Source organism: Erithacus rubecula (assembly GCF_903797595.1).
Source record: "Erithacus rubecula genome assembly, chromosome: 18".
In the NCBI taxonomy this organism is placed as follows: Eukaryota; Metazoa; Chordata; class Aves; order Passeriformes; family Muscicapidae; genus Erithacus; species Erithacus rubecula.
The window spans coordinates 6,723,656-6,737,503 of NC_136670.1; the positions used below are offsets into that span (position 1 = coordinate 6,723,656).

At 50.7% G+C, this 13,848-nt stretch overlaps 1 protein-coding gene across 5 annotated transcripts; it reads left to right on the forward strand.

Moving 5' to 3' along the window:
- The first annotated feature begins 1 nt into the window (after nt 1).
- On the forward strand, nt 2-5,585 carry SLC35H1 (solute carrier family 35 member H1). Of its 5 annotated transcripts, none has more exons than XM_079321457.1 (9): nt 132-382; nt 459-609; nt 2,180-2,243; nt 2,456-2,528; nt 2,684-2,852; nt 3,136-3,219; nt 3,548-3,723; nt 4,426-4,555; nt 4,700-5,585. In XM_079321457.1, the coding sequence occupies exons 1-9, from the start codon at nt 269-271 to the stop codon at nt 4,819-4,821; spliced, it is 1,083 nt and encodes a 360-aa protein (XP_079177583.1). In that variant the 5' UTR covers nt 132-268; the 3' UTR covers nt 4,822-5,585. The 5 variants fall into 5 exon arrangements, with proteins under 5 accessions (XP_079177587.1, XP_079177583.1, XP_079177585.1 ...); XM_079321459.1 differs by having other exon boundaries at nt 3,548-3,612; XM_079321461.1 differs by lacking the exon at nt 459-609 and having other exon boundaries at nt 2-382.
- The last annotated feature ends 8,263 nt before the right edge of the window (nt 5,586-13,848 follow it).

Genomic DNA, 13,848 nt, shown 5'->3' on the forward strand with positions numbered 1-13,848 from the left:
CCGCCGCCTCCGCCTCTTTCCGCCCTGCGCGGAGCGTCACCGCCGCGCGCCCGCCCCGCTCCGCCACCGTCGCTCGTTCGCTCGTTCCCCCGCCCCGCCGGCAACGTCAGCGGCGGCCCCGCTTCCCCCGCCGCCACGGCCCGCTCGGCGCCGCGGCCCCGCTCCCGCCCCTCCCCGCCCTGCCCTGCCGCGGCCCCGTCCCCGGCATCCCCCCGCTCCCCGGCCCCGGTGCCTGCCGCCCCTCGCTCCCCGGCGCGGTGCCGGGCGCATGGCGGGGGCGGGCGGCGCGGCCCTGGGGCGGGCGGCGCTGGCGGCGCCGCTGGTGCTGCTTTACTACGGCTTCTCCATCGGCATCACCTTCTACAACAAGTGGCTGATGAAGGTGCGGGGTGGCGGGGCGGTGCGGGGCGGCGGCGGCGGGAGGGCGGCGGCGGTGACAGCGGCTGTCGGTCCCGCAGAGCTTCCCGTTCCCGCTGCTGGTGACGCTGCTGCACCTGCTGCTCATCTTCGCTCTGGCGGCGCTGGCCCGCGCCCTGGCGCGGTGTCGCTCCGGGCGGCCGCGGGCAGCGCTGTCCTGGGCCGACTGCCTCCGCCGGGCCGCCCCCGCAGGTACGGCCGGGCGCGGGGACCGGGACACGGGCTTGGGGCACGGCAATGTCAGACACTGGGGTGCTGGAGAGCACCCAGAGGAGAGCCGCGAGGATGGGTGATGCCTTAGGAGCAGCGGCTGAGGTCACTTGGTGTGTTCAGCATGGAGAAGTGGAGACTAAGGGAGACCTCGCATCATCACAAAAGAAAGCAGAGGGGCAGGCACTGATCTCTTCACTCTTTAACCAGTGACAGGATCCAAGAAAACACGAAGCTGAATCAGGGGAGGTTTAGGTTGGATATTAGGAAAAGGTTTTCACCCAGTGGGTGGTTGAGCACTAGAACAGGCTCCCCAGGGCAGTGGTCATGGCACCAAGACTGAGTTCAAGAAGCATTTGGACACTGCTCTCAGGCACAGGGTGGGATTCTTGGGGTGTCCTGTGCAGGGCCAGGAGCTGGACTCAATGATCCTGGTGGGTCCCTTCCAGCTCAGCACATTCTGTGGCTCTGTGAGGCTGCTCAGGGGTGCAGGTGACACTCTGGCCACTTGCAGAGCCATTTGTCTGCCTGGGGTGGTCAGGGCCAATCCCCTGGGACAGGGTGAATTGTGGGGTGCAGCCATCACTCTGGCCCCTGTTTCCCTACCAGGTGTAGGGCAGGTGTAGATGCTACTTACAGTTTCAGCCTTCGTTGCTCATTACAAAGATTTGTGGGAATAGGAAGAGGCCACACAGAACCAGTCTTTGAAGGAGCCACTGGCACATGAGACCAAATGAAAACCTACAGCACCTTGACAAGTTGTCTCTGCAACTAACATTTTCTCTTTAACGCTGGTATCAAGCCATGCATTGCATCTTTCTCAGGATGGAGTTTGGTAGAGAATTCATCATTCATGGCACACAGAGCTGTACCTGAGACCGAGGAGTGAAGCTCCTGCTCGGAGCACAGAGCTGTAACTGCTGCAGTTCTTTGGCTGTGTGTTTATTGGCTCCCACAGAACAGCATCTGCTCTATGATCTCTGGCAAGGTTTGCTGTACTTTACATAGCATGCCCCATGGCTTCTTGATAAAAAGCTTCCTCCACATCTGCAGCGATTTTACCTTTCAGCATGGCCTGACCTTGGATCAGTAACACTGTTTCCTGTGGTGGGAATCTTACACAGGCGAGGAAATAAACTGTACCAAAAGCTGCACCAGGGTTGAGGCTCTGTACTGATTGTTGCTCCTTCAGGCTTCTTGCAGTGGCCCTCTGACTTACATATTATCATGCTCTGATACATTCAAGAAAGACTTTATGCAAATCTGCAATCACTTTCAGTCACAGGCAGGGCAAGAGTTATTTCTGGCTTTTTTTGTAATGCATGTTGAGTGCAATGCTGAGCCCAACTTGAGTCACAGGGAACAGGACAGAAACATGAAGGGCTGAGAATATCTGAGTTATGCTGGTTCTGAATAACTAACTTGAGGAATTTTTTTTTTCCCTGAATCTGCTCTGCTGTCTATGTTTGTGGCCATTAAGCAGGGATTTGTGGTGGGTTTGTTTATTGTTATGGAAGACAGTTAACTTCCGGACTTTTCATTGATTCTTTAGCTTTGTCAACTTCCTTGGATATTGGGCTGAGTAACTGGAGCTTCCTGTATGTCACTGTCTCCCTGTGAGTAGAAACACCACGTTCCCTGGGAGCCTTGGTGGGGTTTGGAGAGAGCTTTGCCAGGGTCTGTTTCTTGGTCAGGTGTTTGGTTAGTGGGGTCAGCATGCAAAGTCTGTGATAGCTTGCTGGTAGCAATATAGAAATGAGTTCCTAATGATACTTTGATAGGAAAAACTACATTGAAGGAGTCTGACAGTGTATTTTGGTCCTTACAGCTACACGATGACCAAATCCTCTGCCATTCTCTTCATCCTGCTTTTTTCACTGCTCTTCAAGCTGGAGGAAATGGTAAGGGTCTCACACAATGCTTTAGGGAGGGAGGTCAGCCCCAGGGAAATAGGCAGTTGCCTGTACAAAAAACATATAAGCAGAGGAATGATGCAGTTCTGGGGGTGAATCTGAAAGGAAGGAGGTGCCTGTCTGTTGTGTCTGCTCTCCTGCAGAGGGTGACATTGCTGCTGGTGGTTCTGCTCATTGCTGGGGGACTCTTCATGTTCACCTACAAGTCCACACAGTTCAACGCCCAGGGCTTTGTGCTGGTGCTCTGTGCCTCTTTCCTGGGGGGCATTCGCTGGACTCTCACACAGATTCTGATGCAGAAGGCTGAGCTGGGTATGTCAGTGTTAGAGGGGGAGTGGTGCTGGTAAGAGGGAGGGGAATAAGGAGAGGTGATAGCCCTTGCTGCAGAAACAAAACATCTCTTGGAGGGTGTTGGAAACCTTGGGCACGGGGTATCTGTTGATGGGTAATGAAGGTGGCTTGGTGTCTGCAGCAGCACAGGTTTGGGCATCACAGATAAGGTGTATGTCTAGGAATGGTGCTAATAAAGGCTCTGGGACCTGTGCTATTCCCTGGCTTGTTGCTGCCTGCTCTGTTATTGATTCTCCTCTTTCAGGGCTCCAGAATCCCATTGATATCATGTTTCACCTGCAGCCGCTCATGTTCCTGGGGCTCTTCCCACTCTTTGCGGTGTTTGAGGGTGCGTGAGTTAATTAGAGAAAGCAGGGAAAGCTTCACAGAGTGGTTGGGAGATTGCCTAGCAGTTTGTTGTTCAAGATAATTCACTTAGATAACTGAACAGCTATGAACTCTGCAAAGTAGTTAGAGACCTGGATTTATCTTATGCTGTCAGGACATTAAAAAGGGCATAGAAACAGTAGCCTGCCACACTTGTGGAATAAGGCCTGTGAAGAACTGGCTCCACATCCTCCTGATACTGGAATGTGAGCAGCCCATCCCATCAATCTTACTAAGAGGAATCCTGGGTGCTGGGAATGGTATTCTGCTACTCATTGTCTTGTTCCTAGGCCTGCCTTTATCCATATCAGAGAGGCTCTCCCGTTTCCATGAAGCAGGAATGCTGTTCTCTCTGGTAGGGAAGCTGTTCTTGGGTGGAATTCTTGCCTTTGGTCTAGGCTTTTCTGAGTTCCTCTTGGTTTCCAGAACATCTAGCCTCACCCTTTCCATTGCTGGCATTTTTAAGGTAAGGCATGGTTCCTGTGCTAATGCTAGAAGGCAAGTACTGAGTCATCCCTATTGGGCTTTATGTGGTGGGAGCTTGCTTAGATCCTTAGAAATTATTGCTTGTTATTTTTGTTCTCCTTGCACAGGAGCTTGATGCTTTGCCTTGCAGTCTCTGCAGTGCAGTCTCTTGGTCCCTGACAGCAGAGGGCCAGAGACTAGTGGCTGTTCTGTAAAAAATACCATTAATGATCAAAGTTTGTTGGAATGTGGGATAGACTAAAAACACATTGCCCTCGTGAGCAGCAGATGGTGTGGAAGAGAGGAGGGGTAAGAAGGACAAGCTCTTGCATCAGACCTGCATATGACCAAACCACTGGTTTGAGCTATCTCTGTAACCTAGTTTGGCACATCCTCCCCTCCTCAGAGGAGTCCAGCATGCATACTTTGGAGCTGAACTGTGATATATGAAATCTCTCTGATCCAGAAGTTGCAAGATTCCTCTGTAACTGAGATATGCAGTCAGATGACTTAAAATCCCACATCCCAGTTTGACAGGTTGTTTGTTTCTAGAAACTGTTTTTAGAACTCTGTTCACATGAAAGAATGTGCTGATAGAAATTTAGCAGCCTGACATCTTGATCTAGGCTTCAGCTGTAAAATGTCTCATGCATATCTCCTCAGGTCCTGCCCTGCCACTTGTCATGTTTTTTTGTTTCCACAGGAAATCTGCATTTTATTCCTTGCCACACATTTACTGGGAGACCGCCTCAGTCTCTTGAACTGGCTGGGCTTTGCTGTCTGCCTGTTGGGAATCTCCCTTCACGTTGTTCTCAAAGCCATGAATTCCAAAGGTGATTGTTTTAAATCACTTTCTCTTTCTTTGTGGGCTTTCTCTTTGCTTTAGTAAGAGCTGGGTCTGGTTCCAGCTCCTTGCCAGTGCCAGGTTTGGTGGGAGCTCCAGCAAGTTTGTCACTAAACAGGTTGTCTGCATGCAGGTGACAAAGCACTGGAGCCACACAAAGAGAGCAGCTCTGCCCCTGACCTGGAGCTGCTGCTGCGCCACCCTCAGCATGGTGAGGAAGAGGAAGAGGTTGTTGAAACCCCACAGCAGCACTGACTGAACATGAAGCACAAAGCCACCTGCTCTGTTCTTACCAAACCTGCCTGACAGCTGTCCAGGAGGAAGGTCCAGAAGTCTCTGTGATCACCCAAAGCAGAGCCAGGGCCTGGTGAGAGAATTCTGCTGTTCTGCTACAGGCTGGATCTGTAGATGCTGCACAAGAAACAGGCAATATCCCTTTCACAGGAACTTGAAAGACAAGCCCTGGTTCAGTGGGTGTAGAATGGAGAGGTGAGACAGGGAAAAGCTGTAAAAAGTCCATTAAGGGATCCTGAAGGCTGTTTACTGAGAGGGTAGACCATGAGCTGTAGAATGAACATGGACATGTCTGGACTGCAGGTTGAGTGGTTCAGGGATGATTTTACTGCTGTTTAGGCTTTGACTTCAAAGGAGAGGGTAGATACACCTTCCCTTTTTTTATGTTTCTGCAAATTAGGAACTCCCATTTTGTGGGATTACATGACTGAAAAAGTCCCTAGAGTTGTCCCAGTGAGAAGGAACTTTTGTGCCTGGGGACCTCCATGTTCTGTGTGCATAGTAAAGAGAGAATTAAATGCTGGTGTTTGGGACCAATTGAACATTTCCAGATGATGTTGGTTGGAGGGAAGACAGGGATGCAAGAGTACTTCTGGTGCTACAGGCCAAGAGGAGAATGAGCAGTGTCACAGGAGATCTAACTTGAGCAATAAGCTTAATAGAAAGTATGTGGGATTTTGAGGGGAGGATTGTTTGTTTTTTAAATAAAGTCTTTTTCTGATTCACTTTTGTCTGTACATTCTGTGCCTATGCTTCATCATGCAGAGGTCATTTGTCTTCTCAACTCCTTTTCTTGTAGTCCTCCAGTGACCTTGCTACTGCATGTCCATAAGGCCTGGCACACAAAACACTTGCCCAGCTATCAATGATCTCTAGAATTGGGGAGATGTTCTGCAGCCTCTCATGTTTATGCCAGCCAGGAGAACTTACTGACTGCTCTGCCTTAATGCACCATATCCTAGGAAGACTTTTAGTATTGTGGCTTTTTGCAAGAATCTTGTCTGTTTGCCCCATTTGATTGGGTCATTTCATTTCAGTGCTGCAGTCCAGGAAGGGTGAATAGCAGGATTTAAGATGTCATTTTTGTTGCTGGTAAGCCTCAGGTAGTGTTGGGCATGTGGCTGGTTTTTTGCATGGCAGAATTCCCACATTTTTCAAAGTTTTGTTCAGTGCTAGCTTTTGTAGTTTTTGAAGTAGAAACAACTTGACAGAGTTTCCCAAAGGTATAACAGTACAATCTTTCTCCTGGCAGGAGCTGGGTATTAAAGTGAACTTCTCATATTCTGTTTGAGAGCCTGAGCCATTTTGACAAACCGGTCCCTCTGTTGATCTTGCTTCTTAGTTTTCAGACATGAAATCTTTCTGATGACTTTAATCAAGAGTGTGTCCTGTATAAAACTGGTTCTGAAGAAAACTTTTGTTATTAGTGATCATCTTTGATCACGTTCTGATAACTGGCTTCACAGCAGACAGCAGGTGGTGCAGCTTCCTCATGTAAAGCTACTGAACCAGCACAGCCACTCCAGGCTGGCACACCAAGGGATTTTGTGCATCAAGTAGAATGTCTGGAGCTGGGCCCTGGTTGTATTTTCCAGTAACTGGGACTTGTGATGCTTCCAGCAGGATTCACCCTGTTTCCCCTGCCAATAGCTGTGAGCTCCAAGCCCCAAATACTCTGTACTTGATGTGGGGCAGTGGCACTTTCTGCCCATGAAATGTGTTCAACAGTATCACAGCTGCCTCCTTCACTTCAATTTCTGCTCTCCTACAACTGAACCTTGGGAATCCTGCTGTTAACTCATGTCTCTGTTAATCCAAGGTAAAGGCAATTTCATTCTCAGGCCAGAATTTGCACCAGATGTGGTGCTTGAAGATGAAATCCAATTGTGCTTGTGACCTGTAGAACCATGTAGCCTTGCTTCCAGCTTTGTTTCCTTTTTAAGACAGAGGTGATGCCCTAGAACTCCAGCCCTGTCTTGGAGTCCTGGAACGTGGCAGAGTTGTGGGCAGGTTTGGGAGGGGAGGGATGGGACTGTGCTGATGTAGGGCAGTGCAGCAGAGTGTTAAAGCAGCAGCACAGCTCATCTGTTTAACACTCTGCATCTTGCTTGAACGGGCACTAATATTTAATGAAAGGAGAAAGAACCTTTAACTACCGTCTATAAGGCAAAAATCCTACTGTGCATTGAAAATGCAGGAAAAATGGAAAAAGATGGAAGGATGAAGCAAAATAAATGAGAATGCACAATGCTGTAGTGAGTGTTGGAGTACAGACTGCAGGCATGAAGAAGTGATACTGGAGTCTACTGAGGAGGGAGGATGGAAGTACAGACAGGATGGTAGTGGGACCTGGGAGTGCCAGTAGATCCTGTTTGCCTCTGGAAATAGCCCTGGTGGCTTCCGGAGGTAGTCAGGGCTTCTCACTGGTGCTTGGTGTTTGGGTTGATGCAGGGATGGGGAGCCCTGGGAACACCCAGCCCTGTGTGCAGGCACAGGGCCATGTGTGCTGCCCCAGTGGGGTCCCTGTGTGTCTCAGGGGAGTGGTGCAGCTCACTGCTCGTGCAGCCCTTTTTCTGACAAGCCCAAGCCAGGGGCCACTTCAGGGGCCAGGGGAAGTATTTTTCAGTACAGACAAACATTGTGTGGCACAGTTTGGTTCTGCCCCTTTCCTCAAAGGAAGTGTGTGAAGGTTGCATGTCCTGGCAGCGCCCTGGAGCAGAGCAGTGCCAGGGACACACGAGTGCTGCAGCACAGGAGCAGCCCTTTGGCTGGGGAGGGCTCAGGGCTGTCTGTGCTGCCCAGGCTCCCCTGTCTGTGCCAGCCCACACCAACACAGCCACCCTGGCAAGGGAGGGCTGCCATTGCATATTGATGATGTTTGAACTAATTAAGCGGCGGAAGCGAAGCTGAATGAGTCTCAGAAGTGCTGCACTCCTTCCTCAAACTCTGTTCCTGCCTGTAGGACCAGGTGTTTACATGTGTGATGATTCTGCCTCCCTACACATCCCCCTGGGACACCTCTTTATTTGAAGAACAGATGCTTGGCTTCCTGCTAAAATTTCAATACCATAAACATCCTGAGGGCAAGGGGAAAGTGTCCCTGCAGACCCCCAGCTCTCCTCTGGTCCTCTGCCCAGCAAACAAGGTATGTAACAGCAGTGGGCTTACTGTGAGGAAGCAAGCCTGTCTCCAAAACACACAGGAGTAGCAAGGCAGAGCAGCAACATAAGGACTAGTGCCAGCAGTAGGGCTGCCTCAAGATGTGCTTTGTTTCTCATTTCAGCTGAATATCTCTGTAGTATTAATTACATGGTTTGTGGTTAGTGACTTGTGAGGTGGGAAAGGGGGAGCTCAGGGTGTAGATGGGAGAAATGCTGGTTACTGCCAGCCTGGGGCTTTAAAGGGCTCACATTCATCTGCAGTCTCTGCAGTTGTAAATAATTGCCTCTGACTCTGATACCCCTGCTGCTGTACTGAGGCTCTCTTGGTTTTTCTCATTGCTGGGGTATGCATATTTTGATGTTCACAGCCTTGGATCTCTGCAGGATTTTTCTGGGAATTGCACTTTCCATTGTCCTCTTGCCATCATTGCCACAGTACACCTTCATCAGTCCCCTTCCTCACTGCCACATCACCCCCAGGAGGGCAAAGAATGGGGGAGGCTTTGAACAGAGAGGAGAGGGAAAGGCAGCTGGGCAAGAGAAGCGTAGAAATGGCAGAAAACAAAGAAAATGAATGGTTGGAGAACACCATCACAGCATGGTTCAGGTTAGAAGGGACATTGGAGGTGATTTTGCCCAAGCCCCTGCTCAGGCAGAGCCACCTAGAACTGCTGCCCAAGAATGTGTCCTGATGGCTTTGAATATCTCCAAGGAGGGGGGCTCCTTTCTGAGCGCCCTGTGCCAGTGTTGGTCACCCTCGGGGGAAAAACTGGGTCCTGAAAAAGGGGGAACCTCCTGTTTCAGTTTGTGCCCGTTACATCTGTCTCTGACACCACTGAACAGAGCCTGGCTCCATCCTCTTTCCACCCTCCCATCAGGTGTTTATTGACATTGACAAGTTTCCCCCTGAGCCTTCTCTTCTGCAGGCTGAGCAGTCCCAGCTCTGTCAGCCTGTCCCCAGGTGTGAGGGGCTCCCAGGCCCTTCACAATCCTCATGGCCCTTTGGTGGACTCAGCATGTCCCTGTGTCTGTAGTGATGAGCCCAGCTCTGTGCACAGCACTCCAGTGCTGCAGGAAGGCAGGGATCACCTCCCTTGACCTGCTGGCAGTTCTTTACCTAAGGCACCCCAGGATATCATTCCCTTTTTTGTGGCTAGAGGGCAAGAACCTGCCCAATCTAACACTGCTAGAGATTTGCTGGGGCAGAGAGCTGTCCTACAACACCTACAGTGGCATAAGTAGCCCTTCCATCTCATTTTGTGCTCTCCAGCCTTGCAGAGCTGTGTAATTGCTGTATCTATCAGTGCTCCTTGCATTAACAGCCAGCAATTGGCACCTGTGTTAAAGAGCCTGGTTTCAATTACTGCTGAATGCAGCTCAAACTCCAGAGCTGGGAGATTACATGGGGGAGGAGCTGTAGTGCTCACGTTTAAGCTCTGTTTTTCCACCAGGTGCTCCTCTTTCCCCAGGGATGAAGCTTTTTTCTGTTTCTTGCTTGTGCCTTGAATCTGCAAAGCTGCCAGCAAAGGCTGCCTGGGAGGAGAGGCTGTGCCTCTCAGGAGCACAGAGCTCAACTCTGTTCTTCCTCATCTGGATGTTTCTTACAGAAGCCTCTACTACAAATCCTGCACTGAATGGTGGGGTTGCAAGGTGTGGGAGGAAATTAGTCTGTAGCTGGTGGTGTTCCCCCAGCCACATGCAGCAGCAATCCTGGGGGTTTTCCCATTCCCTGCCCTCAGCTACACATTGGAATTTGGTTTCCAATGCATCAGCACAGCCCTGTGTGCTGGGCCCTGCCCCCTCCTGCTGCCATTCATCATTTCTGATCCAATAAATTACAGCGCCGTAAAAATGCACAGGGAATTGTTTTCTGTGTTATAGAGCCATGAGCCCTTAAATTTCCATTTGTTTAGTGGTTGATGAATGGACAGTTGTGGCTGGTGCTGGAGCCATGTGGAGTGGTGGGAGAGCTCTGCCTACAGTCAGGGCTCCCTCCTGCAGGCTCAGCACCAGGGGCCCCATCAGCTTGTGAGGCAGCACCTCTGGGGCTCCCCTTCCCAGCACAGCTGGTCAGTTCACAGCTGGGGTCAAGGGAGGGGTCTGGAGAGGCTAAGTCAGAACATTCAGGTTTTGTTCCTGCCCTGTGGTGGGAGTTTTGTTGTGTCTGGGAGGGAGCTGCTGGGTGGGATGCCAGGGTAAGAAGTTGTGCTGTAGAAGCAGGACTGGGAGTATGGGCTCATCAGCTTCCTGAAGGACTGGGAGAGTGGGTAGGAGCCCTGATATCAGGAAATGGGGATAAATGAAGAAACTTGGCACAGTGTGAGTGCAATGGAGCAAGGAAGAGGACTGGGGTATGGCTGGTACAAATGCAAAGGTCTGGCTACAGGCATATGGAGAAAGGCTTGGTGGCATCCAAGGAATGCTGTGGTTTAGTGGCTTCCCAGTTACAGAAGTTCTGCTTGATGCTGGAAGTCAGCATCCATGCTGCTGTTATCTTTCTACTCTCCAATAACCTGGAGGCTGTACCTGGACCACAGTGCTTACACTGTGGAAATGAGGGGCATGGCCACCACTGCATCATTTGCTTCCCTTTTTCTCTACGTGGCTATTTTCCTCCAAATGTGGTTTTAAGTCAGTCTTGCAGCACTTTGGACCTGTTTAAGGGTTTTGACACTGGATGTAAACTTAGCTGCACAACTTGTGCTGCAGTTGAGTCTGAGTCCTGCCTTAAGCCATAATAAATTCCTGATCCAAGCTGCTCTGCCTGCACTGCTGATGCATGTCATGTTCTTCTCTTTCCTGTCTCTTCAGACTGCAGGCCACTGGGAAGAGCCTGGGAGAGGCTTCCATCCCTCTGCTCCTGCTCCAGTAATCATTCCACTGCCCTGTGACCCAGCACTTGCATAAGTGGCAGGAGAAAGCACAGAAGGAGTTAAACAGTGCTGGAAAAATTGGTATTTAATCCACTGCTGTCCCTTCTAGCAAACCTAGATGGGAAAATGCCTCCCTGTTGGAAACAGCGCCTCTCAAAAATGGAAATGCAGGATGGCTGGGGATTAGGGTGCCTATCACTGGAAATGGGTTTCTTATCATCTCTCTGAGCTGAATTGGTGGGACAGCCTCTGAAAATTGAATTGCCTTCCCTGTTTTGGTCTCTGCCATTGCATCCCTCTTGTACCCCAGCTTTGCACCCACCTTCCCAGCCTCTGGCTTGCCTTGTCCCCAAGCTCAGCAGAGCAGGGGCTGCCTCTGAGGGGATCTGAGAGGGACTGTCCCAGCTGCAAGGTGGGCAGCACTGGCTACATCTGGGAAGATTCATCCTTTGGGTTCTCAAGGCCAGGAGGATGTAGTCCCACTTTCCAAGCCTCCCTCTGGCCTTGCAAGGGCACTGGTGGCCTGGCAGAGCCTGGTTTAGGTCAGCATGAGGAAAGGTGTGAAATTATCAAATACATCAGGCCCTGCTGGAAATAAGAGCTGGTGATGAGGAGCTGGGTCCAGGATGGATGAGAGGCAGAGAAGATGAGGGAGCTGAGATCAAGGAGGCACCACATTGATCACATCAGGGCAGGATTGAGTGTGATTTTAAGACTGTGGGCAGCCTGAGCCCTGGTGTGTGCTGTGCCAGGAGGAGACATCTCCCCCACCAGCACTCAGGCTCTGCTCTGGGATGGCCAAGGAGGCTCTTTCAGTTCCTCCTCACAGTCTCTGCACACCACAAGCACCAGCCTGTCCCCAGCTCTGAGCCCAGAAAACTTCAGGGGGCTCACTGCTCCTCTGGCCCGTAATGGGTGAGGCTGAAAGCTGATCAAACCCTTTCCATGGTGCAATCTGCAGGCCCCAGCCCAGCTGTGTCCAGCTGTGCCAGTGATAATGTCCAGCCACAGTGCAGGGACTCCTTAAAAGATCTTTTTTTCCAATGTTTGGTTTGGGAATAATTATCTTTTACTGAGCTGTATTTTACCATAACTTGCCAGTGCCTAATTTCATCCTTGGGTCTGTCACAGTATGATTTTTTTTTTTAAGGAATTTCCCATCCTCTGTTAGAATTAAATGTGAGCCATAGGCACAAGAGCTGCTGAGTGTCCACCTGTCTATGGCTTTTCAATTCACCAACCTGCAATCATGCTGCTCCAACACACAGTTGGTGCCCTTGATTCTTTGTCTGCCAGAACACATTGAGTTTGAAAGTAAAAATTATTTAGAACTAATTGGGGAATTTTTTTATCCTCTAACGGAGCTACCATCCACAGTTAATGGAATCTGAGTCAAATCTCTCTCTCTCTCAGAACAGCCCCTCTGCACTGAGCTGGAACACATAAAGTAGTGCTGGCTGTCAGGGCAAAGCACTAACCAAGGGCCTGGCTCTTTTGGAAGAAAAGGCTGCACTCAGGTTGCAGAGTCTTGCTGTCTGCCCTGAGAAAGAGGAGAAGTCCTCTTTTCTTGCAAGGGTGCTGTTCTCACCCTCTGCTGAAGGACTGACTCAAATTGCTGACAAGTAATGGAAAAAAAAAGTTAACTTTAATCATACAAATGCCTCCTTAAACGCTGAGGGACAACTTGTGGTCAGGTCTAGCAGCAGGAGAGGGGTGGGGAGCCTTTGTAATTATGGCCAAAGGCTTTCAGCTGTTTGAGGGCCCTGTTACAGAGCCCATTCCTGAAGTGCAGTGCAGGTTTGTTTGCTGGTTGATCCCTAGCAGCATCCACAGTGCATGGGAGAGCACCCTGGTTTGCTATGTGTGACACAGGCTCACCCTGCAGTGCTGGCCTGCAAAGGAGGGACAGGGATGGGGCAGACCTCTGGCAGCCACAGGACAATCCTTAATGTGATTTTGCAAGGTTTCCTTGTTGCCAGCCCCTAGTGCACTGGAATGGGCTGCCCAGGGAAGTGATGGAGTCACCATCCCTGGAGGCGTTCAAGAAGTGACTCAGTGTGGCATTTAGGGTATGGTTTAGTTGATGTGGTGGTTTTTGGCCAAAGGTTGGACTTGATGATGCTGGAGGCTTTTTCCAACCTTAGAGATTCTGTGATTCTGTACTTCACAGCCTCTGCCCTGCCCCAGGGGCCTGTTCCTGGGGAATGCACCCATGGAATTATCTCAGGTGTATTCTACAAGGGGGTTGTTTCCCAGCTCTTGGTCCAGGTCCACCTCCAGTCAATGGGGGCACAGAGCTACCCCTGTGTCATCTGTTGATGTGAAGGGTCACCAGCTGGGCACAGGCCCCTCTGGGGCCATCAAAGGCTCCTGGTCATGGGTCATGTGTGCTCATGTTTTTAACAATTTGTCCAAAGCAACTTACTATTTCGTTTTGGGTTAAAACTGATAAATCAAGGTGACTTTGGGGAGAGAAATAATTCCTTTTGCAGGATTTGCATAATCCTGGCTGGTGATATGATAATGGTGTTTGTTAAAGACAGAACACAATGAATTAATACTGTTAAGTTGCTGCTGCAAAATGCAAAGCAGGTAATTTACAGTGGGTGCAAAAAGGAGTGTGAGTACAGCAGGATTGGCACTGGAAGCACCAAGCCCAGAAGACTCCTTGGCACAGAGTCAGCTACAGGTACCCCCTGCCCTTGCTTGGCCCTGGCTAAAGGCTGTGCTTGGCTCCCCCAGGGGAGGGTTTGCTCTTTCAGTCCCTTTCCCCACTGTCTCTGTGGGACTGGGACTTGCTCTGTCCCCTGGATCATTCTGGAGAGCCAGCCATGCAGGGCCACTGCCTGTGGAGAGGGACAGGGGAGCTGGGGGTGGCATGGGTCATGCTGGCTCTGAAGGGCTCCCCTGGGCACAGAGATGGGCCCTGGCACTGGCCTTGATGCCATCCTGGA

Coding starts and splice junctions, on each gene's coding strand:
- SLC35H1 (XM_079321457.1), top strand. CDS start 269: ATGGCGGGGGCGGGCGGCGCGGCCCTGGGGCGGGCGGCGCTGGCGGCG. Junction 610..2,179: donor CCGCCGGGCCGCCCCCGCAG/GTACGGCCGGGC, acceptor TTGATTCTTTAG/CTTTGTCAACTTCCTTGGAT. Junction 2,853..3,135: donor GATGCAGAAGGCTGAGCTGG/GTATGTCAGTGT, acceptor CTCCTCTTTCAG/GGCTCCAGAATCCCATTGAT.